General features: G+C 37.9%; 1 protein-coding gene across 2 annotated transcripts in view; it reads right to left on the bottom strand.

The window, feature by feature from the left end:
- MED12L (mediator complex subunit 12L) overlaps nt 1–25,614 on the bottom strand; it is a 317,830-nt gene that overhangs the window by 8,474 nt on the left and 283,742 nt on the right. Inside the window, exons 40-44 of one of the 2 annotated variants that reach the window (XM_044251605.1) lie at nt 20,116–20,166; nt 14,236–14,325; nt 11,924–12,153; nt 9,194–9,350; nt 6,558–6,644 (exon numbers count right to left, since the gene is read on the bottom strand). In XM_044251605.1, coding sequence (XP_044107540.1) covers nt 6,558–6,644; nt 9,194–9,350; nt 11,924–12,153; nt 14,236–14,325; nt 20,116–20,166 — 615 coding nt within the window. The remainder of the gene's footprint in view (nt 1–6,557; nt 6,645–9,193; nt 9,351–11,923; nt 12,154–14,235; nt 14,326–20,115; nt 20,167–25,614) is intronic. The other variant, XM_044251606.1, reaches the window with a different exon arrangement.

The following is a 25,614-nucleotide window of genomic DNA, read 5'->3' as shown; positions in this document are numbered from 1 at the left end:
GACATGCATAAGCTCTTTGGGCCCACAGTAATTTTTGAATAAGAAGTGGTTCCAAGGCCAGAAACTGAGACCAGTTCTTTCGGCACTCTCCACCCCCCACCACCAAGAATACAGCTGCAGTCCACAGTCTCCTCAGTTGTGGTATTTTCCTTCTCTGTTTCTCTCAAGGCCACTCTGATACAAAATTTTCCTTGCTTCCACCTGTATGTGAATATCAGCAGGAAAGAGACCCAATTTACGACTTCCCTGGGGCCTGGGCACCTAGAGCCAAGGAAAGAGAGCATGCCACCAGCTCCCCACAGAAACCTCAGTGGGGAGCATTTCAAATCAACTCACTGAACTTTTGCAAAAAACTGGCTAAAGAGGCATAAAGCCATCAGGAGAAATTTAAAGAGTCATCATCATAGGTCTTCAACTGACTTCCTGAGTTAAAATTTCTGGGGGGCAAATGTGCTAGAAATCTGTATTTTCAAATTGTTCCCTTAAGTAGTCTGATGCTTGGCTAGATTTTGGAATCATTCCTGTAGTGGGAGCTGGAACTTTTAATTTACCAAGACAGGTCAGTTCATGGGACAACTGAGGCTTACTGGAAGTAAAATAAATCTAAAAACCACAATCTGTGTATGTTTGACTTTCCCTCCTTAAATCTGATAAATAAAGATGAAAGATTTTTCTGGACTCTATCCATACAGGAGATATTCACAGTTTTGTTCACCTCTGTGCCTCTGCAAATGTTAACCCCTCCTCCTAGAAAACCTTCCTCCCCCCTTCATCCTACCCTATAAGCTCCTAAAAATCTGCTTGTCCTTCAAAGATCAGCTCAAGTGCTTAACCTCCTCCCTTAGGAATTTGAAGAGCACATCACTGCTCTTGTATCCTGTGGAAATGCCTTTACTATCAAATACGGTATAATGTGACAATTGCTTGTCTCCCTAGTATTCCAGATTTTGCTCTTCTTGGGGACAGCAGCTGCGCCATGCTCCTGCTGCAACCATAAGACAAATCACAGAGCTCAACAATGTCCCTCAGGTACAGCCAACTAGCCCACAAGGCAGAGCTACTCTCCACTAAACACATTCGCTGCTAAACTCCAAACAGTAATTTAAAAATTTATTATGATGTATTTGGACTAATCTCAAAATCCCTATTTTGACAACACATGCTTATTCAAGAATATTCAATGTTCTGCTCACTCATTACTAAGGCAAAATGCATCTCTAAACTAGTAATTTCTATCAAAATAAATGCCACTGAATCATTTCTGTCTCAGAAAAGCTGACTTCCTTGGGCCCTTCTCTGCAGCAGCAGCAGCAGCAGACACGAAGCAACAGCAGGGCTGGCGAGTCAGTGTGGGCCTTCACGCTGCCTCATACCTGGTTTCAACCTCCTGCCTTCTGAACCATCTTTTTCCTTTATTTATGGATCACATGTGGGGCTTCTCGTCCTTTGTTGCTAGAACATTCAACAAACAAGTTAATCAACAATAGTTAACCAAGTCCAGGCACATTTTGGGGTTCCAGGAACACCAAAGTGAGTGAAAAACAGTTTCTGCCTCCGGACAGCTATTTCCTAAAACTGGGAGCACACCATCGGTGAGCAAAGGACAAAGCACCAAGGCAACATGTGTTTGAAACCTGCGCTGCCAACTGAGAGAGCGCGGAGAGCTCTGGGCTCCTCTGATGGACAGAATACACCCCTTCATCAGTACCAGCTCCAGCACAAGGACCGTGGAACCGTGTGGGCCCCTCCGCTGAGTGCCGGGACAGAAGGACACAGGCTTAGACACTGGCATTTAAGAGGGGGCACAGTTGGAAAGGACCAGCACCAAGAGATTTCAGAGGGTTTGGCATTTATTTGCACTTTCACTAGTAACTTGCATGCAGCCTTTTTGTAAAAATCTGGACAGGTTTTTTTAGTGGAAAAAAAATCCACTAATGTCTTCCCTATCTTCCATCTAAAAATTACTCTTCCTTTCTCTTCAAAAAGGAAAAATAAACAGTCCTAATTCATGCAGAGGAAGGTGACATGGTGCAGTAAATTTCTCCTAACTAATTTTTTCCATTTGAAAAAGAAAATACCATCTGGCTAATTTTGAATTCTAGAGGCATTGGAAAATTTTCTCACAATTTTTCTGAATGGAACATAAGAATATTTTTTAGGAAGATTATATGACAATTTCACATGGAAGAATATATGACAATTTCACACATGATCTCTGGCTAAAAATTAATGTGATCATTTAAGTAAGTACTGCTTCCACTGTACATATTTTTGTAAGGCATTATATTCAATATAATGTGATACTGACACAAGGATGAAATACTTTAAAAAGCCAACTTTTTAAAGCTTTAAAAGCTAAAAAGCAGCTTTAAAGAAAAGATCACAGCCTGATAATATATTTAGTTAAGAGCTAATCACTGCAACTCAAAAACTTTAAAGGTATTTTTCAAGTCAAGAACTATAATATAGGTCAGAACTAGAAAGGCCAAATATAATTTTCCAGCAACTTAAGTAAGCAAAGGACAACACAAGCATTGACAGTAAGCTGACATCACATTTAATGTCAGCATGGGCCTTTAACACTTCCTTCCTCTTTTCATGGACAAGCTGCTTTCTGAAGATGCTTTTTGAAAAAGCACCAATTTCTATTCTAAGTCAGTTTGACTCGTAGGTTCACTTTTTATGGTAGGGACCAAACTGCTTATGTGGGTGTTAATAAGCATTGTGCCGTGTGTCCCCTGCTACTGCTATCAATGAGGGGACAAAGAGAACGCAAAAATTCTTTCTGCTTATCCAGGTCCACTGCATTCAACCTCCTCCAACAAGCCTTCCCAAGCTTCTCATACCCTTCCTGACCTCTGTTATGGATTGAGTTATGTTGTCCTGAGAAGCTTTGTTGGCATCCCAACCCCCAGGACCTCAGAATATGACCTTATTTGGAGAGAGGGTCTTTACAGAGGTAATCAAGTTAAAATGAGATCATGAGGATTGGACGTGATCCAATGTGACTGGTGTCCCTATAAAGAAGGGAGAGTTGGACACAAACACACATTAACAGTGAGAACATCATGAGAGGATGAAGGTGGAGATCATGTTTGTTTCGATGAACCAAGGAAAGGCAAAGATTATCACCAGCAAACCACAAGAAGCGAGAGGGAGTGGCCTGGAGCAGGTTTCTCCCTCGTGGCCCCCGGAAGGAACCAACTCTGCCCACACCTTGAGCTTAGACTCACAGCCTCCAGAACCGTGAGATAACATGTTTCTGTTGTTTAGGCCCCCCAGTCTGTGGTGCTGTATTACGGGAGCCCTTGCTTCTCTAGTACTTTTCCTGCTTCCCACATGCCGAGCCACTGTTCAATGGTTTCCTAGGATTCTAAGCTGTCTGGAGGCAAGGAACATGCGGGGCGCTTCATTACTGTGCTCATAACCTCTGGCCCAGTGCCGGCCTCTACTGTACAGAACAAATAAGCACTAGTTGAACTGACTGCTGGATGTCACCCCACAGCCACATGGAGGGTGGTGGCTGTGTGACCAGTACCACTTCTCCCCTGACACATCATGACTCAGAACTCCGAATGAGTCAGAGCTGACTTCTCTTCCAAAGCCAGCTTACTCTGCTCAGTTTCCAGCAAAGCAATGATATCACATGTTAAGAAATTACAAGAAATATAATTTTCTTCTTAATATTGCTAAGGCTTTCTGCTACTGCTATTCTGAAGATATACTATGAGAGATAACTTTATTCTTAGGCTTCTATTTTCTTTTATTGTAAGAAAGCAAAAACAAAAAAAAGAGAAATAGAGGGGTGCCTGGGTGGCTCAGTGGGTTAAAGCCTCTGTCTTTGGCTCATGTCATGATCCCAGGGTCCTGGGATCAAGCCGCGCATTGGGCTCTCTGCTCAGCAGGGAGCCTGATTCCTCCTCTCTGTCTACTTGTGATCTCTGTCAAATAAATAAACTAAAAATCTTAAAAAAAAAAAAAAAAAGAGAGAGAGAGAGAGAAACAGAATATCTATCGAAATATCCCTAGCAGTATTATCTGAGAATCTGAAAACATACCAATGTTCAGCAGTAGTAGATGGGGTGTGAAGCAAGTAACTGACTACAGCTGACTGACTTAATAGTTATATAAAATTAAAAACATGTAGACTATGCTAATAAACTTGTAAGTATATAAAAGTATGCTGAAAAAAGAACAAATTACATAATATATAACTCCAAGACTATCCTTTAACTTTTAATTCTGAAACCTGTGGCTCTAAGTGATATTTTAAATTTCCCAATCTATCCTAAGACTATGACATAAACAGTATTTCTGCCTTTGTAAAAATAATTGCTGTCTAGATTACAATACAGTGTTCTAAATATAAAAATAAGAATTATGCTTCCAAAATAGCTTTTAAGAAAAGACTTCAGCTCAAAAGAAAAAAAGATGGGAGAAAACCTACTGTGGATTTTACTATCCATTAAGACTGTTGTAATGAAGTTTTTTGTTTCTCTGAAATTACTTTACTGTGAACACAGTGGGAAAAAATCATGGGCAATGTTTGACTAACCCGCTTAATCTCAAGGTTGTATTTTAAGCTAGTGAGTAAAATATAACCTATGACATTAAAAACTTCAAAACTGCTTTAGAGGTCAAAAATGAATAAATCTGATATATATTCTTTACACATAATAAATTTATTACTTATGAAACTATTAGATGAATAGAAAGATATTAAATTTCCTTATATTAGATATGCTTTCATTCTAGTAGAACACGGGCCTAGAGCCTCTTCTCAACTCTGCAAAAGCTGATCCTCTACTTCAAATTATAATTAATAAGTTTATAATTAAGAATTGTGATTAAGAAGCTTAAAGACAACTTCCACCTCTAGCCCTATAAATTTAACTTTGTGACAGAGTCAAATGTTTATTTTTTTTTACCCAACCCAAAATAACCATTTCAGGCACCTGATATCAATATCCATCTGTATTTATATAGCACAATTCTCTAAGAATAAAAAAAGTAATACATTTAATATTTTATGTACTTCTTATATGTTACATATAAAGCAACTAAAATAGTGCTGATGTAAGAGGCATGAGACTTATATGTACAGACGGGTGTGTGTGTGTGTGTGTGCGCACGTGTGTGTGTGTGTGTGTGTGTGTGTGAGAGAGAGAGAGAGAGCTTGTGGGCAGAAAGAATAATAAAGGAAAAGTAACAACATGTTATTAGTGAATCTGGGAAGAAAATTTATGGTAATTTTATTATTCTGTAATTCTTCTGTTTGTTTGAAATTACTTCAAAATACAGTTATATCTTGTTCTTGGGTGAGATGCTAGGGTGAAGTAGCAGTATCCCATCCCGAGGAGTCCCTGCCACGACACTTGTAAGTCAAATCCCCCCTGCTAAGACACCACTGATGAGGAAGAATGTAGGCTGTCTGTGAAAGTTTATATACTGCCTCTCCTTAAGAAAGGATTTTTAAGATGGGACTACAGTAAATGTCACAGATATTTAAAAAAAAAAATTGGAGCTAGAAAAACTAGATTTATGATAAAGAAGAATTTCCTTAACAATGGGGACTAAACCCGCCAAGGCAGAGGTTTGTAAAATGCACCAAGTTGCCCTATTCTAGTTGCTGACACTCCGTTATCAGATCTGTCCTTTATCACCCAGCTCTAGTGATCTGATCTCTCCTGCTGTACCACAGCCCTGGCTCTGTTGTTCTTTCTTTACTGCAAAAGTTGTGAAACCACCCATCTTTCTACTCCTATCCTGAAGACAGTCTCTGCTAGGGTTTCCCAAAGCGCAGCAAGCCAGCTCCTGTTACGCAGTACTCATTCACACGACTCATCATTCAGTTACCTTCAGTGCAAGTATTTATTTTTACAGATATTTCCAGTATGTGGCAGGTGATGTGACCACTGATCACAGTAGTAAAAACTCTTCTTTTTAGAATACACTTATTTAAGAAAATAGAAAAAGGTAATTTAAAGAAAAATGCATAAATAAATAACTAAGCAGGGATATGGCATTTGGAAAAGTAAATGTTGTAAATCATTGTGGTTCAGAAAACACAGATACTATGCACTTAACATTTTCAAAATCTAACTCACAAAGCTAAAGAAGTTAATTATATGATGACAGATTATATGAAAATTCTTACAGAAAATTACTGGCTGAAATCAGAGTTTCCTTTATATCAGTAAAGATAATATTTTAGAAAGCACACTTATGCCTTTTTGAAATCATAGTAAAACTCAGAGAGATAAATTATCATTTTAACATTGTTTATAAAAACTTGGTATCTCAACATAAATATTTTAGTCCATGCAAAAGTCTGAAAAAATTTGAAGAGGAAAAATGGTGTAACTTACTGAACCCCAATATTTATTTATACGTTTCTGTGAAAACAAATATACTACTCTGATAAAAGTTCTAGGGAAAATCTGCAAGTGTACATTTAAGCAATTTCAATTCTTAAACAATCTTATGGGATGAAAAATGCCACCTGCCTTTAAAGAAGAACCCCACATGTTTGGTTCCAAAAACATCAGTTTCCTTACCAAAGGCTGCTGGGGCTGCATCGCTTGAAGACCAAGGGTCTGACTCTGGGGCTGGGGGGGTTGCTGGGGCTGGGGGGGTTGCTGCATCTGGAAAGAAAGAGAAAAGGATTAGTTACTTAAACAGAGAGGGTAATATATTCCAGTCTCCTCCCTCCCCCCCATATATACCTTTTATCTAATTATGCTGTTGCAACAAAAATTATATACACCTATCTCCTGCATCTGTCCTGACAAACATTATTCATCTTTCAAGGGCAAGACCTAAATCTGTTCTCTTTGTAGGTTTCTTGGGACCACCCCAACCCCAAAGGGCTCTTCCTTCTGTTGTCACAGTGTTCACTGTCTATACTGCCCTCTGCTGTCCAGGGACATCCTTTACACTTACTGTTTAAACACTTCTCATGTTCTCTGCTCTTGCACATATCTTACACCAGCAGGTTGGGAAAGGACTACTAAGTAATTACCTTTTTAGTCCCTATGACATCTGGATGAACTCTTGAGGATTAATTTTTTTCTTAAAGAAAAATGTAGACTTCTTGAAGAAAAACAAGAAGAGGAGGAGTAATTCTTGAAGATTAGAACATTTTTTTTTTAAAGGAAGATGTGTATGTGGGAAGTTCTGGCAAAAATTACCAACATAAAAACAAATTATGTCAGTGGGCATAAATAAAGAGCCCTTAGAAAAAACTTCCAAGTCACGGAAGAAACACACACTACTCATCCACTATGTGGGACACAGAGGAAAGGAAAATATTAATAGGTGGTTTGTCCCCATGACCTTCAATGTGTCCTCCACCCAGGCACTTCATCTTGATGACGACAATCCTGGACTTCTTTTCAACCTCTGCATTTCCAACTTGGTTTGCAAATATCCCCCAAATTATTTGTCCTCTTTAGGCCAAGGTAATAAATAGCTATTACCAGATGGTATTTCCCTCCAAGTGCCAACACTCATAGATATGGAATCCTAGCAGGAGGTCTGGCAGGCTCACTCCCAACTGAGGCAATGCAAGTGGAACCAGAACTATAACGATTACAATATAAAGCCAACTCTCCATTTGGCACTCTGTGAATTCTTTCAAGAAAAATCGAACCTAACCTCCTATTTATCAGTTTGTTCATTTATGGAGGTAGTCAGTCACCAAGAAAAGAGTAAATATAATCCTGAGGCAGAAGCAAATCCCTTTCCTTTATCTCCAGGGAATTTGTAGTATTGAAAAAATTACCAGAAGGGCATATTATGCTACTTGGGATTAAAAATTTTAAAAAGTACATATTAACCAATCAAAAAACATTTCCAAAATCTGCAGCCTTGAAAAGCAATGTAAGGCCAGAAGTAGTAAATAAATAATGTAATAACTTTCCTTCATGATTTAGAAATGAGAAATTTAAAACAGAGGGAACTATAGATATCAGTTCTATTAAGTTCTGAAACATATTCTTAAAACCTGAGACAAAAGTATTTATGAAAATATTATTATGACTATTCTTAATAATATTACCAAATGAGTCTTTTTCTTGTATTTTCTTATTGAACTCTTTCTACAAATTGAGATGCGACCAATGGCATCTTACAACTAATGATATTTTATAATTATAAAACCCATTTTTCTGGAGAATTTATGTTGGCTTCTGCCTATCACCTGGGGGTACTGTCAACTAGGACTTTTGGGATCACACTGAATTCAGACCTTAAACCCACTTGAACTTATGGTTCACATTCTCAGGGGAGGTATTTTTTTATTCCCTCCAACCAGGATCAAGGTTGAGACATGCGCATAACTTTACTGTTCCTTTCTGCATGACAGTGTTACTAAATTCATTCCAAGAGTATAGCTTTTTGGACTCCAGTTCTACTAGACTCCCCATTTTTGTGGTGTTTTTAAGGTTTTCTTAGTAACACATAAAATGACAGGGCATCTCAAGGTGAATTACTGCTAAGAGTCCACTGTACAGACTCATCGGACAATACCCAATCTAATAACATAGGACAAACTTGCTAAGAATGAAGACAAATGGAACTGGTAAACAAAAATAACCTATATTTCCTAAATGAGTAAGTCAGAAGCAAGAATGCATCGAGAGGAGGAATCCTTTTTACCACGTACTTAAATACTTACATGAAATAAATGAAGGATAGCCAGAGACCAGAGGAAACATCCTACCTATGTCCCTCTAGCTTCAGAGCTTAAATCGGACCAGAAATGTCAGAAAGAATTTTTTGGATTACAGACAGGCCCCTCTGGGAATCTGATGAAAGCTGTGGGCAGCTCAATTTTGGTTTTGTTTGTTTTCAAACACATAGAAGAACTTTTATATTCAAATTGCGTGGCATGTAGTTAAACAGTGAGTGGGTGAGCTGACGCTTCCGCTATTAAGATAAAGGCAGCCAGTTACCCTCTCCTGAACCTGTGGAAGGGTAACGATGTGCTGCAAAATGCACCCTCCTGCCCATAACCTGGCAAAAGCACAGGGAAAGGAAGAGCCTGGACAAGCTGGAACTAAATGACACCAGTTGAGCTTCTAGGGTCAGCTACACGGGGTTCATTGGAACTTAATAAAAGCTTCTTTAGAGCGCCTCTTATTTCTTAGGACTACAGAGAGCTCCTCGTGCATTGCCCTCCCCCCACACGGACCTGGAGGAGCCTCTGCTGCTGTCGAACCTGTGGCTGCCTGGGTCGCATCGGGTCCTGAGGCAGGGGCACCGAGGGAAGGCTTGGATGTGTGGAAGTCAGCACCGCATCGATTCCCCCACCTACCAGAGGGCTCTGCTGAAGGGACTGATGATTCAGTCTGGTGAAAAAAGAACACAGGTTGATTTCACACCCAGGCAAACTGTCATATTTTCAATCAGTGCCACTGGCACATTAGGCACATTCACAAAGAAACAACCATGTTTAGTACTCAACTGTACAATTCACATGTGATAGAGACCAGTGATTAAGATAATCTCAATTCCCAGTGAGACATGGAGTCACTGAACAAAGGACAGCATGCATGCTCCCTACGTAAGATAAAATTGCAAGGTTTAAATTACTTTAAAAAATATTTTGATGGTTTTTAATAATAAGTGGCATTATTTGAGCATTTACTCTGGAGAAGGCACAGTAGTAGTAAGAGTCTGAAATGTATGATCACTCCCCACAGCAACACTTGGAGATCAGTGGTTTCAAATTGCTGGTTTTGTTATTCTTATTCTTTTAAAAAACTTTTAGTTGAAAGATAGTCGACATTTGTATTTTGGACATTGATTTGGAAATGAGAAAGAGCTCAGTTTTTTTCTTCCAAATACATGTAAGAAATTTTGCATTCAAATTGCCCGACATGCAGTTAAAGAGTGAATGGGTGAGATTCAACAATTCTATACATTATGAAACGCTCACCCTGGTAAGTGTCGTTACCACTTGTCACCATACAAAGTACAATGGTATTGACTATACTCCCTATGCTTTAGTTTTCATCCCCATAATTTATTTATAACTAGAAACCTGTCCCTTGTAACTCCCCTCACTTATTTTGCCCATGTCTCTGCCCTTTTCCCTCTGGCAACCACCAGTTTGTTCTCTGTATGTATTGGTCTGTTTCTACTTGTTTGTTTATTCATTGTTTTGTTTCTTAAATTCCACTTTTCAGTGAAATCGTATGTTATCTGTCTCTCTCTTATTTTAGTTAGCATTATACTTTGTAGGTCTGTGTTGTCACAAATGGCAAGAATTCGTTCTTTTTATGGCTGAGTAAGTCTGTTCTTTATCTACATGACATCTTCTTTATCCATTCATCTTTTGACGGACACCTGGGCTGCCTCGATAGCTTGGCTAATGTAAATGATGCTGCAATAAACACAGGGGTCATGTATCCCTTGAAATTAGTGTTGTTGCGCTCTTTGGGTAAATACCCAGCTGTGGAATTCGTGGATCATACGGCAGTTCTATTTATTGTGAGGAACCTCCATACTGTTTTCCAGAGCAGCTGTGCCCAACCACATCACCACCATCAGGCCCCAAGCGCTCCCTTTATCTCCACATCCTTGCCAACACCTCCTATTTCTGGTCTTTTTTTGAAATTAGTCATTCTGACTGATGAGAAGTGATACCTCAGTGTGGTTTTGATAGGCATTTTGTTATCCCTATTTTAAAAATGAGACAACAGAGAGCTAGAGAAGTAACTTCCCAAAGTTATTCAGACAGTAAGTAAAGAGCACGGGTGGGACTGAAATCCACAACTGTTGAGCTCTGAAGTTCAACTTCACAGGCAATATGCTAAGCTGCCACTTATTAGAATAATAATAAATACAATGCATGTTTTCCAATCTTATTTATTTTCCCAAATGTGCTACCACCAACCGTGCCAAACTTTCCAAGCTATAACAACTTGGTGTTGATGTTACAGATGTAACACATGGAAGCTAAGCTGCTGTCTAATATAATGTAAAATTTTGCATGAAACTTAATTCTTCTAGACCAATGCTATCCAACAGAAGTTTCCATGATGCCTAAAATGTTCTACAGCTGTGCTGTCCAGTAAGATAGCTACTGGACTCCGGGAGCAGTGACATAATTTCTGGGTCTCAGTGTGAAACAAAAACATAAGGCTACTTGATCAAAAACTGGTTGGATTTTCAAGACAGTGACGGTAGACCACTAAGCATGGGATCTTTCTAAACACAGTGCACTGCGTGACCGCATGGGTACCACATCTTCAAAGTTGGCTCTGCTTGGCTGCACGTGGTTTTCGAACACTTAAAACGCGACCAGTGTGACTGAGAAACTAAATTTTTATTTGAACTTTAATTAGTCTTAATTTAAATAGCCACATGTAGCTGGTGGCCACCATGCAGTATGCCTATGGGATTCAATTACAGCAAGAACTGAGAAAGAATCTTTTGTGATCCTCTTTTGCCAAGCTAGCTAAAGCCAGAAAGGTAGAAACTAAAATACAACAAAACTCTTACGGGCGCCATGCACAATGAGTATTAACCAGTCATAGGCTTTATGGCTCTAATCAAAATATTCTAGTAAGGTACTGCTAACAATAATCAGCAATTTTTTCACCTTAAGATATTTTTAGCCAAAAATCTTTTTGAAAGAGTGGAAAACACTGGAGCTAACATACTGGCCTCATCTAAAATATTACACTCATATGGCAGATGTGAGTTTACAGGGGCCTTGAGTGAAATAAACAAGATGAGGCACTGCTTATTTTAATCCTCTATCTGGATGACACTAAAACTGAAATGACAGAATGCAAATTATATGCAAATATGCAAGCTCAAAAAACTATTGTAAAGCACCACGCTCTAAACAATATATAACAAAGACAAGAATTCACGTGTCTACTATTGCAATCATTATTTCCACATGTACCACCTCTGAGAGCCAGTCAAGGGCTGTAGGTATGGCGACGCCTGCTGCTGAACATAGCCACTGGGCTGCTGCTGCATCTGTCGGAGTCTTTCCATCAGCGCTGGGTTGGAATGTGCAGCCGGATAGGTTCTGGAGTTGTAGCTGGGAGACAGGAGCACGCCGCCAGCCTGCTGCTGTGGGGTCTGCTGCAAAGGCATCTGCGTTCCGTACATTGTATAGCCCTGGGGCATGGTCTGCAGGGGGGCACATGAAGTCACTGGTTCAATTTACCACCGACTTTGCTATCACTAGGCTCTGTGGGACAAAAACAAACCTGGGAGGAGTTCCCTGAAAGTCACTGTTCTCAAAGGTTCTTATAACTCAACATATGGGGAGGACAACTCTGGAGGTAGTGAAAAAGCTAGTGAAAAAGCTACAGAATGAACTGGCTGGATCATGATTCATCAGAAATTTCAATTAAAAACAAAAAAACAAGAACAAGGGGCACCTGGATGGCACAGTCAGTTGAGTGTCCGACTCTTGGTTTCAGCTCATGTCATGATCTCAGGGTTGCTGAGACTGAGCCCTGCATCAGGCTCCCCACTCATCATAGGGTCTGCTTGGGTTTCTCTCTCCTTCTGTCCCTCCCATTCAACTCTCTCTCTGGTAAATAAATAAATCTTAAAACAAAACAATTTCCTCATATCAGGGAGATCATATGATAATTGTCTTTCTCTGACTAACTTATTTCGCTCAGCATAAATTTGGGGGGTAGGGAAGGAAAAAATGAAACAAGATGGGCTCGGGAGGGAGACAAACAATAAGAGATCCTTAATGTCACAAAACAAACTGAGGGTTTCCAGGGAGATTGGGGATAGCGAGAGGGTGGTTGGGTTATGGATATTGGGGGAGGTATGTGCTATGGTGAGTGCTGTGAAGTATGTAAACCTGGCGATTCACAGACCTGTACCCCTGGGACTAATAATACATTGTATGTTAATAAAAAACAAAACAAACAAAACATGAGTCCTCATTTGGTTAAGAGATCAGTTTTAGAATCGGTTGCTTATTGTGGGGGAAGGAAAGACATGTTTCTGTATAGAAATAATCAGGCAAGCATCCATACCTTAAATGCACAGATGAAATATATGTTCAACAGATCCCAAGCACCATTAATTTCATTTCCAAAATTAGAAAGAAAAGTTATCTATGTCCAATGTAAATACAATGATGGAGTACACTTTCCTGATAACTACACCTCCACCTTGGATCTGATGAATTTGCCTGTAGTAACTAACCAGTTAGCAAAACCAAAAATACGATACCTTAACCTCACAGTAAGGGTGTAACTGGGGACTATTCAATATCCTCTACTCCTGGTTGGACTACAGCCCCTTTTAGCACTCTACCAATACTCTGAATATTTAATTTTTCTATTCAATAATAATGTTCTGCTGGATGGCTATCTGCAAGTTACAGAATGGAATGCTGATTGAAATGGAAGAGGCCTGCTCTTCAGTCCTCAAAGAACCACACGCTGAGGTGGTCTAATGGCCCTGACTTGGAAGGCAGAGGAATGCATAATCACCGTCCAGCCAGCAGCCGGCATGGGTCCAGCTGTGGGCTCAGTGCCTGTGAGAGCGGATCTCAGACTGCCTTTGGGGGGGGGGGCGCAGTGTGAACTGCTAGCCCCACCAGCAGTCTCGTCACCATCCCCGGGCTCCTAATTATGAGACGGGCAAAGTATAGAGATGCAAAAGCCACAAAATTATTGGGAAAAAATAGCTCCAGAGTTGAGTTATACTGAGGCAAGTCCATCATTTGTTGGGCGGCTACCATGGACCTGGCGCCACGTTGTTTCCACAGGTTCTTAAATCCTCACACGCTCCTCTCTGTTTTACAAAGAAGAAAATCAAGACACAGAATAACGTGCACAATATTACACAGCTAGTAAGTTGCCAGTAATTGCGAGGGGCTGATTCTAAGGCCAATTACGTTCTTAGTCTACCATGATCTCTCTGCAACCTTATCTTTTAATATCACGAATTCCGTCATTATTCATTATAACATAAAATAAGTATACTGGGACTGTGAAGCATTTCAACATCTACCATCATCGTTAGTACAAAGGTATTTATAATTTTAACTCCAGAACGTTCTGAAATGTTTTATTTCTTTAAATCAGTCAGTCGTAAGACTTGTTGATCACTGGGAATGCCTTTTTTGAGAGGTCAATTATAAGCAGAGGTACTACTTTCTACACGCCCATTTATTTGGTTTCCCATTTCAAAAAATATTAAAAATCCCAGCAGCATCTACAAAGCAAATGCAGATACCTGTGCTTGCTGCAGCCCTGGGTACTGGGAGAGCTGAGGGGAGGGCCGAGCCTGTGCAGCAAAGAGAGCAGCCTGGTCCCCTGGTGGGCCCTGGAAAACAAAGCCGAGGTAGCCTATTGATCATAACAGCAAGCACATCATTTGCACTCCTGGCTAATGAACCTGATAACACAGGACACCAAATCTTATTAGATGATTATACAACTTAGAGATTTCCATACTGCATTAAATATAACTTCTCATCAATTTTCTAGGTGTGTAGAGACTATAAAATTTACTTCTTTCAAAGACTGTAGATGTTTCCAACAGTAACACAGACATAAATAAAAGCCAAAATAATTGATGGTCCAATTATCAGAAAAGCTCTGAGACAGCTTTCCTGTACAGCCCAGGATATAAATGCCCCTCCAGACTGAAAGGCATGAGACACATACAAATTTCATGACTTTTTAATGAAGTTTCTTCAAGTGATCTAAAAATTATCTATTTAACCATGTAGCCAAGAGATGAATTTGTTATCTCCTACAACTAATCATTAATTAGAATAAAAATTTATAATACATCAATAGCAAATATAATTCTAACGAGCTACAATATGAAACCAACGAAATTCTGCTTACCAGTCTTAATACATATGTTGTCCTTTGAAAAAGAAATATATAAGAGCAGCTGTATGTGTTCTATGTTATGGTGTCAGAGCTATTTCATGGGAGCTTGCATAATCATCCCAAAAAGAGGTCTAGCTTCCAACCATCCCTAGGTTTTTACAGGACTTACTAATTATAAAGAACAGGGTTTACTCCAAAATATTTTACTATTCTTTTATAGAACAGATAACCTCATTTTCCAAAAGTGTTAAACTATACTTCTATAACACCATTTAATGTGTTTGGAAAGTAGTGTAGACTCTTCTAACAGAGAGAAAACTGAACATTTAATTTTAGAGGGCGAACACCAACAATTATTAAACATCTTTTCTAACGTCCCAGAGACTGGACTTCTTGGTCTCACTCCCATTTTCTCACAAGAACTCTGCAGAAAGAGAGGATCATCCTCACTCATTTTCTTCAGAGAAAAAGCCAGGTTCAATGAGCTTAAGCAGCTTACCAAGCTCACCAAGCTCGACCTGGCAGAGCCATTATCTGAACTCAACCAGGGCTCTCACCATTATGACAAGATGTCTCCATATGTGATATTAAAAATGAAAATATTTAAATCTTCACTGGGTGCTTACCCTTTAGTGACATGGAGCCTCTACAACTCACTCCAATAAAAAAGAGAATCTTATTAAGATTTGTTATTAAATATTGAAACCAAATGTATACATTCTATAGTAAAACTCTCTGATCCTCATAAAAATTACTTGGGAGCATTTCCTAAGGCGATTATCCACCCATCCATAGGCCAAACAAAAGTTTCTGAGAGTGCATATAATAGCTTCAACAAGCACCTAAATTTCAAGAATAAGGGACCATAAAGATACCCTCAGCTTTTAGCCGATTAATCCAAGTGCAATTATGTCTGTATTTACTTGGGTCTAAGGAAAATAGTCCCAACTCATTCCACAGCAGCATGGCCATCCAGGACCTGACAACTTCCCCCCGCAGAATATCTGAAAGGCTTTTGGTCTTCCAAACACTGTATCAACCACATTGTTAAATGCTGCTCCTTAAATCCATGCTCCCTGACAATGCCCTATAAGGTCTCTGAAACACACTATTTTGCTTTTTTATGGGGACAAATACTTGCACATTATCCTTTTTACAGAAAGGAAGAAAAATGAATTATTTATGTGTGAGTTAAAATCTCGAGATCCATAGTAGTTTACAATTCCCACACCCTGTTTTGTCTTAGAGGGAAACAAAATGTGATCTGTGTGTGACAGTTGCACGCAAATACATAAAGACAGACCTTTTCACACTGCTCACTCCTCCTCTACTTATTGAAGATGCTACAAAAAGAACTATGACTTACATGTGGAGTAAACTAGAATACTTAGAAGGGAAATAGCTCAGTTACACTCTTATTAGCAAGTAACAGTTGAGATCATGGACACAAGAAATAGGACTTTAAAACTATTCTACATTAAAAAAAATCACAAATTAACATGTAAGTTAAAAGAATAACTTTCAAAGAAACAGAAAGGGATAAGAAATCTCACATATGGTTTTTACACTGTAAAATTCATGTATTCTCTGTCATTTTCGTCTCAAGGTAAACTATTTATGAACATACTATGCTTTTTCCTACCACCAATTTTTCCTGACTTATATAATAGGTTATAATTCAGATTTGCAATATCCTTCCTGGGAAAATCAGACACTCCAAGCTGGCTGACAGTCCCCATGTACTCTGTGCATGGCTTTATCATCATGTTTCCTCGAAAGAAAGATACCCCTTCTCCCACAGAACTGAAATGCCCTACTTTTGGTTTTCCCCAGAATAATGCTAGAAACACATTATATCATAATTGTACAAACAGTTGAATTTGTTGGATACAGAGCAAATAAGAAGTTCCTTTAGTGACTTGAAATACTTTACCAATGCCAAACAAGGACCAAAGTGTGGGAATAAGCAAGGATACTAAAGACTCAGTTTTAGTAAGTTTCTTAACATTAGTGGGGGTGGTTTTGCTTCATTAAACCAAGAAGAGACTACATAATGTATCATCCAACTGTGATAGGACAGGACAAGAGGTACAAAGTGGGACCAAGCCTGGCAAATCAGGACATATGGTCGCCTTAGTTACACATAATCCACTTATTTGTTATTTTCTGAAAACATTTTAAGCTTTATTTTTAAACAGTTTCTAGCATGGTGTCTGGCACATATTAAGTGCTCAATAAATACTGAGAAAAATTTAAGATTTAATTTAGTTTTATCTGTTAACCAAGAATTCCAGAAGTAAATTTGGATTCATACTTCACCATAAATTAGTTTACCAAGTGCTTCCGAATAGCTCCATATCTTTTAGCACTATCTTTTTTAAAAATTCAATTTTAATTTTTAGCATCTATCATTCTAATGATTACTTATTTGTGCATTAATATCTGCAAAGTAGCTCAATTTCCCCCTCTTGATGTATTCCGTTTAATTGAAACAACCAAAGGTAATGTTAAGTTCATATTTTTAGGGGCACCTGGGTGGTTCAGTCGGTTAAACCTCTACCTTTGGCTCGGGTCTTGATCTCAAGGTCCTGAGATAGAGCCCCACATCGGGCTCACTGCTGGGAGGAGAGGGGGATCTACTTCTCCCTCTCCCCCCGCCTCCTTCCCTGTACTCATGCTCTGTCCCTGTTTCTCTCCCTTTCAAGTAAATAAAATCTTTAAAAAAAAAAAAAAAGAAGCTTGCATTCTTATGTGAGCCAAACAACAAGGTGGGAGGGAGGCCAGTTTTTGACCAAATACTTATGTCTAGCCAGCTGACATCTGAATTTGAGCACATCACTAGAAGAGAAACACATGACTTTGCCCCTGCTCAAGGTCCCATGGCTCAGATACCTGACTCCACATGTGCTAAAGGAATAAGCCACAGCTAACTGGGAAGTTCTGGCAACTATATAGACATCTTTACATTGTTACCTGAAGTGAATTCCTACATGTGGTCTCTCTAAGTTTGTGTTTATGCACTTTGCTTTGGGCTTGCTTCTATATAAGAAACATAAATCCACTATTTTTTTTTTTTTTTAAACTTCCACCTTCTAAAGCCTTAAGAAGCTGAGCTATTCAATACTGACCCATCTTCCTGGCCTTTATATGAACAATTCTCTCTTACGACTTTATCTGTAATCAGACAAGGGAAGTATCTGAACTCAAAGAGATGGTGACTCAAAGGCCTTTTGCATTATTTGAAATAAATGCATCCAGTAAGTTAAAAATTCTTGATAAATCATCCTGAAACATAATTTTCATTCTTCTGGTCTTGTTCTCTTCATTCAGCGATTACTCTCCCTCAGTCAACTAAAAAAAAATGGGAAAACCTCTTTCTAAAAGAGAATCGATTACACCTCCAATTAGCTGGCAGAAAGCACGACAATCAGAATTTCAGGATCAGGGATTTTTTATTCACTCAGTCCACTAACAATGAATTTTTGAAATCCCTATTTAATAACTTTTCAACGGTGTGTAAGTGTCTCAAGTAGAGAAAAAATCCACAGCCAGATTTTGCGACTTTCTTTCTAATAATGCTGATTTAGGGATAATAAAAAGTCCCCATTGAAAATCAGTGGGTAATGTTTTATGAGTCACCTAGCAAAAAGGGTTTTATTTGCAACTACTGTTTCGGAAGATACTGAGTAATGGTGCCCAAGGCTAAAATAAGACATGGTGTGAACCAGATATTATGGTCATTACACCATACTGGTGTATTTTGATTACAGACAATAGACACAGAGAAAATTCTATAAATTCAGGAGGTCCAGCTGACCAGTTATGCTTGATTCTTTTATAATGCTCTTATATAAAATATAACTTGGCTGAGAATCAATTAACAGTAACATTAATGGCTGGAACAAACGGATTCATTCTGAAATAAACACCTCACACAATAATGAACTTTTAAAATACACTCTTAATATGCCCGTAAGTAATGAATAGATGACTGGTTGAACATTTACATTTACTACATTCTTAACACTAGAGAAAATTAAAGGAAATTAAGAATGGTGACAAGGATAGCAAAGATATATACATGCATTTCCATTAATCTGAATGAATATAGAAAGCACAGAACCTTGACTTTAAATACTGGATAAACATGCATTTTTTTTAAAAAAGTAAAATAATTGATTGATGCAAATTCTCTTTTATCCAAGTTGCATTATCATCTGAGCAAAATGCCCAACAGCAAACATAAACTATCTGCAAAATACTTTTTAATCTGAGCAAGTTTACTTCAAGTTTTTAAATAAAAATGTCACCCTCTCTCTATACACCACAAAGTGTCTAGAAAAATTGATTCTTTTCAGAAGTCTCCAAAACTTTTCCTTGCTGAATAATTACTAAAGAAATTGCCCACATAACAAGTATTTAATAACCTAAATATTTTCAAAGCTTGAATATGCAGTTATGGACATTTTCACCAATGTACAGAAAATGTTACCATTAAAATTGGCAGTGAAACAAGTTGACTTACATTCACATCTGAGATGTGTGCTCTTTTTTATTCTAATGCTTCTTGGGTTTATGTTGTGGGTTGGCTACCTGATACAGAAACCTATAAGTAATTTAATGCAAAACATGCATTCTTAGCTAGCCCAGGCAAAGCGGAAGAGGTGAAGTCTTAGGGCATGCATGCACAAGACCTATGCTCAAAAAAAACATCCTCTCCGTCCCAGAAAGAAAATAGAGATGATGCGTTCTGTGGAGAATTTCAGAATAGCCAGTGAGTGGGATGTGATGAGAAGGGTGTGTTTCATAACCACGCGGTTTGCGTTATCTTGCACTGGCCTATGAATCAGCATGCCATGCGTTCCTCTGCTAATGATGTGAATTACCACAAACGGAAGCAAGAGTTCAGGAATAGATGGGTTCAGAACTGGAGCTGAGAGGAAGGTGCACGAACTGCTCTACGTTCCCAAGCCCAGGCCATGAACATCCATTGGTTTCTATACCGTACACATAAATGATGAAAATCATGAGGCAATCAAAGGGAAAAACTGTCAGAAATAAATCCCATTAAATCGAACATGGTCAATGCATTCATGATTCTGTGTTACAGTCTCAAACATAAATCAGGTGAGTAACAGTGAAATGAGGACTCTAAATTTTACCAGATATGGAAGAATACCCCGCTTCTCACTCTGATGCTCAAAGAGTAATGCTATAAAAGTTTACTTTAAAAAAAAAAAGACAGAAAAAGGAATGACAGCAGGGGTGTTACCATTATGTTGTCAAAGTCTTCCAGAAGGGAGACAGCAGAGTTACAGAAGTCCTACAGAAAGGGGACAGCAAGAAAACGGCAGACAATACAGATAAGATTTTTTTAGCCTAGTGATGTGGGCAGCCACAATACATACGAAATAGTTCATTTTAAAACAATGTTTCACGAGTCAAGACTTAAAAACCCATGCCCTAACAAAGGCTTTATTAATTCATACACCAATGACATCACTATAGACTGGACACGTATGGTAATATTCATAAAAGGGGAGAGCAGAACCCAGAAGTTAACTAGTGACACAGATGAAGTAGGAGGACTATCAGACAGACGATTGCTGTAACTAAGGGATGTTGGGACTCCACTGGGAGCAAAAGGATTTCAGAGTCCTTCACAGCCTACAGTCAGTGGGACAACTCGGGACATGTGGGTCACATTAAACACACAAGACATTAAGTGAACAAATCAGTGGGTCATATACTGTTGAAAGACATTGAATTAGATAGCTCCATCCTAAGTGCAAATGAAAACTGGGCATTAGGTTAACCGCACAATTAACTAAAACAGACAACAAATCATTCCAGGGCCACCAATGTTTACACACTAACAGAAACTCTGATTTAGAAAAAAATAACTAGATGCCTGTGGAAAAATTCTCAGGTAAATAATTCACTTGTTTGATCATTTTTATAAATGGATCCCAAGTGATATTTTTTCTGAGATGTTAAAAAATTTTCTTCCCACTGAGTTTAAAGATAAGGCAAAGGACTATCAATCCTAATAGAAAAAGTATTTTATTATACCAAGGACTAAAAATTATAGGAAGAATTTCCCGAGCAAATATCTCTTCTCACTCTATTAGATATATAATTCACTGCATCTGTACATTTGTATTCGGATCTGAAAACTATCTTTCTATTAATTATTAAATAATATTACTAATATTACTTCTATTAGTTGTCCACTCTCAACACCTGCCCCTTCTCTCCTCTCTCCTAAAAATCAAGTTGTGTTGGGGTGCCTGGGTTGTTCAATGGATTAAGCCTCTGCCTTCGGCTCAGGTCATGATCTCAGGGTCCTGGGATTGAACCCCACATTGGGCTCTCTGCTCGGCAGGGAGCCTGCTTCCCCCTCTCACTCTCAGCCTGCCTCTCTGCCTACTTGTGATCTCTGTCAAATAAAAAATTAAAAAAAAAAATCAAGTTGTGTCCATTATATTCCAGACTTTAGGTGTCTAATTTTAATTTCAGCAAATTAAATGAAACATTTTTTTCATCATTCAAATAGCAGAGAAATGCCAAATATTATTAAGTAATGCACCCACTTTCCTAGACATAGCAGTTTCTATTCAAGGAATAAAATCATAGGGCTCAGGGCATACTTACTAGTTCCGGGATTTTCTCCAAAGTTCATTTTTGTCATTGAGATGTATTTAAATTATACTATCTGAGTGACTACGGTAAAGGCAACTGTCAAAACTCAAGGTGTGTTTCAAAAGGCTATTCTGTCTACCTTCAGCAAATAAGAATTAAATTATTGTGAAATACACTGAAATTGCACTATCAGGAAAATTACAGAAGGGAAACCTTGAATAGCTAATAAAGTTATAAAAGAAGCCTAAATTCACAGGTAATTGGGAAACAGAAATTAAATGTCCTATTACTGTTTCACCTGCTCTGAATGAGAAAATTACGATCGGACAATATCAAGCATTAGTGGGGATGTGAAGAAAGGAAAAAACTCATTTATAACTGATGAGAATCACCACTACTTTGGAAATAAAATCAGCATTTCCACTTCCAAATACATACTCTACCTAATTTCCTCCATATGTCCAGAAGAAACATACTAAATGTGTTTAGTGCTGCATTATTAACAGTAAGAAAAATCTGGATATAAATGATCATCAACAGGAGAATGGATAAATATTATGCTAATATCCATAATGGACTAGCATCTAAGACAAATGAATAAAACAAAGTAGATAAAATTCAAAATTGATCAAAATAAAAAGTTGCAAAACAAAACAATACATATGTAAGACCATGATATTAAGTTTCAAGTACAAAATTAATACTATATGCTTATGTTAATGGTTGCAAAAATATATAGTAAATGTATTAAAAAATCATAAGAAAGAAAAACACTAAAGTCTTGATAGTGATACCTCTTTATAGGAAAGAAGGAAAATGAGAGTAGACATACTATAATTTTTATTTTTTTAAACGACCAATGGCAGAACATTATTACTCAGTGAAGCTAGGTAGTAAGTTCATTAGTGTTGTTATATTTTCTATTCTTCTCCGTATGTTTGACATACACCTCTAGAGAGTGAGAGAGGGAGAGAATAAAGGAAACAGATATTCCAAGGTGATGCTCTATTCCTAGGGTAAGAGTTCAAGACAAAGGGTAGCCACTCAACTTAAATGGGTAACATCAATCCAAGAGGCATGTTTTCAGGATGTTACAGATTTACTTTTGCCAAGGAGCTAACTACTCTGGGAGGATCTGACTCAGCCATTGTTCTTTATTAAGTTATCTTATTCCTTCACTTAGATAAACAATGATAGCACCTGCCATGTGGGTAATAACTTAATGTTCTTACAAGTAAACCCCAGCTATTAGTGGACACATCATGTCCCTCCTCTGTCAGAAATCTTCCTCTTTAATGTCATCAATATCCATATGATTATCTGTAGCCTATAACCAATTGCATTCTTCCAAATCTGTTTCAGCCAAATTTAAGCTAAACATACTGTTTGTCTTTCTCTGGACTACTAAAATAAATTGGCTGGGACTGATAACTACAAAGAACAGCAAAATGATTTTGTGCACTGAATGGGGGAAATTAGGATAAAGCTATACCATAAAACAAAGCAAACAATTAAGTTCTTTTCATGGATCAAAACTTAGATTCCCTCCAAAAGCCCCCTCCATAGAGAACTGATATGGGCGGGGGTGTTGTTGGGGAAGAGGAGGTGATGAAGTAAGTTCCTTCTGTCATAAGAAAAATACTGGATGTAAGAAAGAGGACTGGAAAACAATTTAAGCAGCATTTTGCATTATTTTTGCCAATATTCTATATTTTTGTGATTTCCATATGATATGAAGAAAATAGAACACAAGGATATTTTAAACACTGAAATTGGAATCAGCCCCTCTCAAGTTTGTATTACAGAACTTAGTAAAAATTCGCTGCTTTAAGAAACCAAAATGGCTACTAAGAAAACTAAACAGCATTCCTTCTTACTCGCCTCTTCTACGGGCAGCCAATGAGCACCAGTCTTATTAAGGACAATTAATATAACAACAGGAGGAAAGCATTTGAAGTGTTCTTACTCTCTTTCAATTCTTAAGATATTTACGAAAATAAAAATCATTTTTATGGGACAGAGACTTCCTTTGAAATAATACATTCATGATACTAATAAAACATTAACAACAAGTATGACAGCTAACAGTTTTTGAGCACTTACTATGAGCCAGCCACTGTTGTAAGGGCTGTTACGTATATTTTAACATTGATTTCACATGAACTCTTTAAAGTAAATATTGCATTAACTCCATTTTATAGATGAGGTTTTCAGGCACAGAAAGGTGACATATTTGCTACAGTGAGACCCCCTTTACATAAGGGACTTTGAGTAAAGAACGGAGAATGACCATTTTTACTTTCCTGGATAAACAGTGTAACTAAAAACAATGAAAATAAGTTTCCTTGCCAGAACATCCTTATGTATACCACTAGGTATTAGAGCTGTAAGAAAGTCCAGTCAATTACAATCATTGCATTAAATAATTTGATTGAAAATACTTAAAATTATCCAAGCTATTTAGCATATGTTTTCTAAACACTACACCAATACCCTAATACATTCTTTAGGAAATACAAGAATGATCCATAACAGAAAAATTACAACTAAAGCAGATATTCAGTTTCTGCAGCAGACAGAGGGTTATTTTATAACTATATTGTAGTTTTCATCGTGTACCATCTAAGGTTAGATGATTCCTTTCCATTAAGGTGGGAAGAGGCTAAGGGGATTCTTCTGTTTGGTCTGAGCCATATCCAGAATCCAGGAATTTATGTTTTCCCTTCCCCATCTAGGTTTTCAAAAGAACCATAACAGATCACTGGAAGAAGTTTCTGGAAGCACTCAGGAAAGCTGAGATAAGTTTGTAGATAAAAATGAGACTGCCAAGGATTGAGACTACTAGGAAGCTCAAGGCTCCTGGAAATATTTTCTCAAAAACATGCATTCATTTGATAACCTTTCATAAATTCCTACCCTCTCTTCATTAGATTTAAAGATAATACCGAGTATGAGATCCTGTGTCTGACCTTATCAGAAGAGGGCTACCAGGGGGTAGGAGCTCCTGGCCTAGGGAGCAATCACATCCAAGGCTTGGAGAAACTCATCAGTCTTTAAAATAAGTACCTGCTAAAATTCTAAAATTCAGTTTTGAAGGTTTAGATCAATGAAATTTCTCTAACACATCTGTTACTTTTAAGAAAATGGATTCCTAGAATTAGAAAATTGCTAGGATAAGAACAAAAATGGCTTCTATTTCATAAGAAATAAAGACATGACAAGTTCTTACATAGCTAGAGATAATCACATTATATGTAGGCATGTAAGCTGAAAAAATGGTCCTGGACAAAATTAGAATCAACATTTCTCTATTTTTTCATATCAAAAAGGATACAGGTCATTACTTAGTAGAAAAACAACTGCATCCAGAACCATGTATTAAAACAACTTAACATTATCACTTGTATTCCATATGATGCTGCCTTTATTCCAGCTTAAGGATTACTACAAGGAGAACTTTTTCCTGCCACAATACCTTACTTAGCTAGATTCTAGGTATATTTATCATTTGTGCATGAGAGGAAAGGAACTAACATTTGCCCCAAACCGGCTAGGTGCAGGCCCTCTGGCAAATGCTACATGCGAGCTCACTGACTCTAGGTGGGACCGTACAACCACCTCACAGCTCCACGGGTATATTTCACTTCCTTAGAAGAATACTGCTTTCCCTCAAGTGTCCAACATTTGAAGAATGTTGAGATTTAAAAAAAAAAAAAATCTGTTTCTGAAAGTCCAACAGAGACAATAAAGCAAGTTTCAACCGACCGTTAAAAAAATACAGAGGGGAGGGGGAAGGTAAATATTGTACCATCACTGTTACGAAGTTGTATTTTTACTGCTCGAAGAAGGAATTCTCAACTTCTCAAAAAAAGAAAGGAAGGAAGTTAAAAGAAAAATAATGAGAAGAAAAGAAAAACAGAAACAGAGCTGGCAAAAAGAAAAAATCAGAAAAATGAACTACTTGTTAATTCTTATTAGTACAAGCAATACAGTTCTACATGGTGTGAAAGAATAGAAAAGTCAGGTACTTTTGACTATTTTGAGGAAAATATGTAGAAGTAATGGGTTCCTGCAGGTAACATTTTAGGTCATAAGCTTGTCTTCTCCAAATATGCAAGCATCTTTGATT

The sequence above is a fragment of the Neovison vison genome, chromosome 6 (genome assembly GCF_020171115.1).
Source record: "Neovison vison isolate M4711 chromosome 6, ASM_NN_V1, whole genome shotgun sequence".
Taxonomy (NCBI): Eukaryota; Metazoa; Chordata; class Mammalia; order Carnivora; family Mustelidae; genus Neogale; species Neogale vison.
The sequence above is the reverse complement of the archived record's forward strand: the minus strand, read 5'-3'. Positions and strand labels throughout refer to the sequence as shown.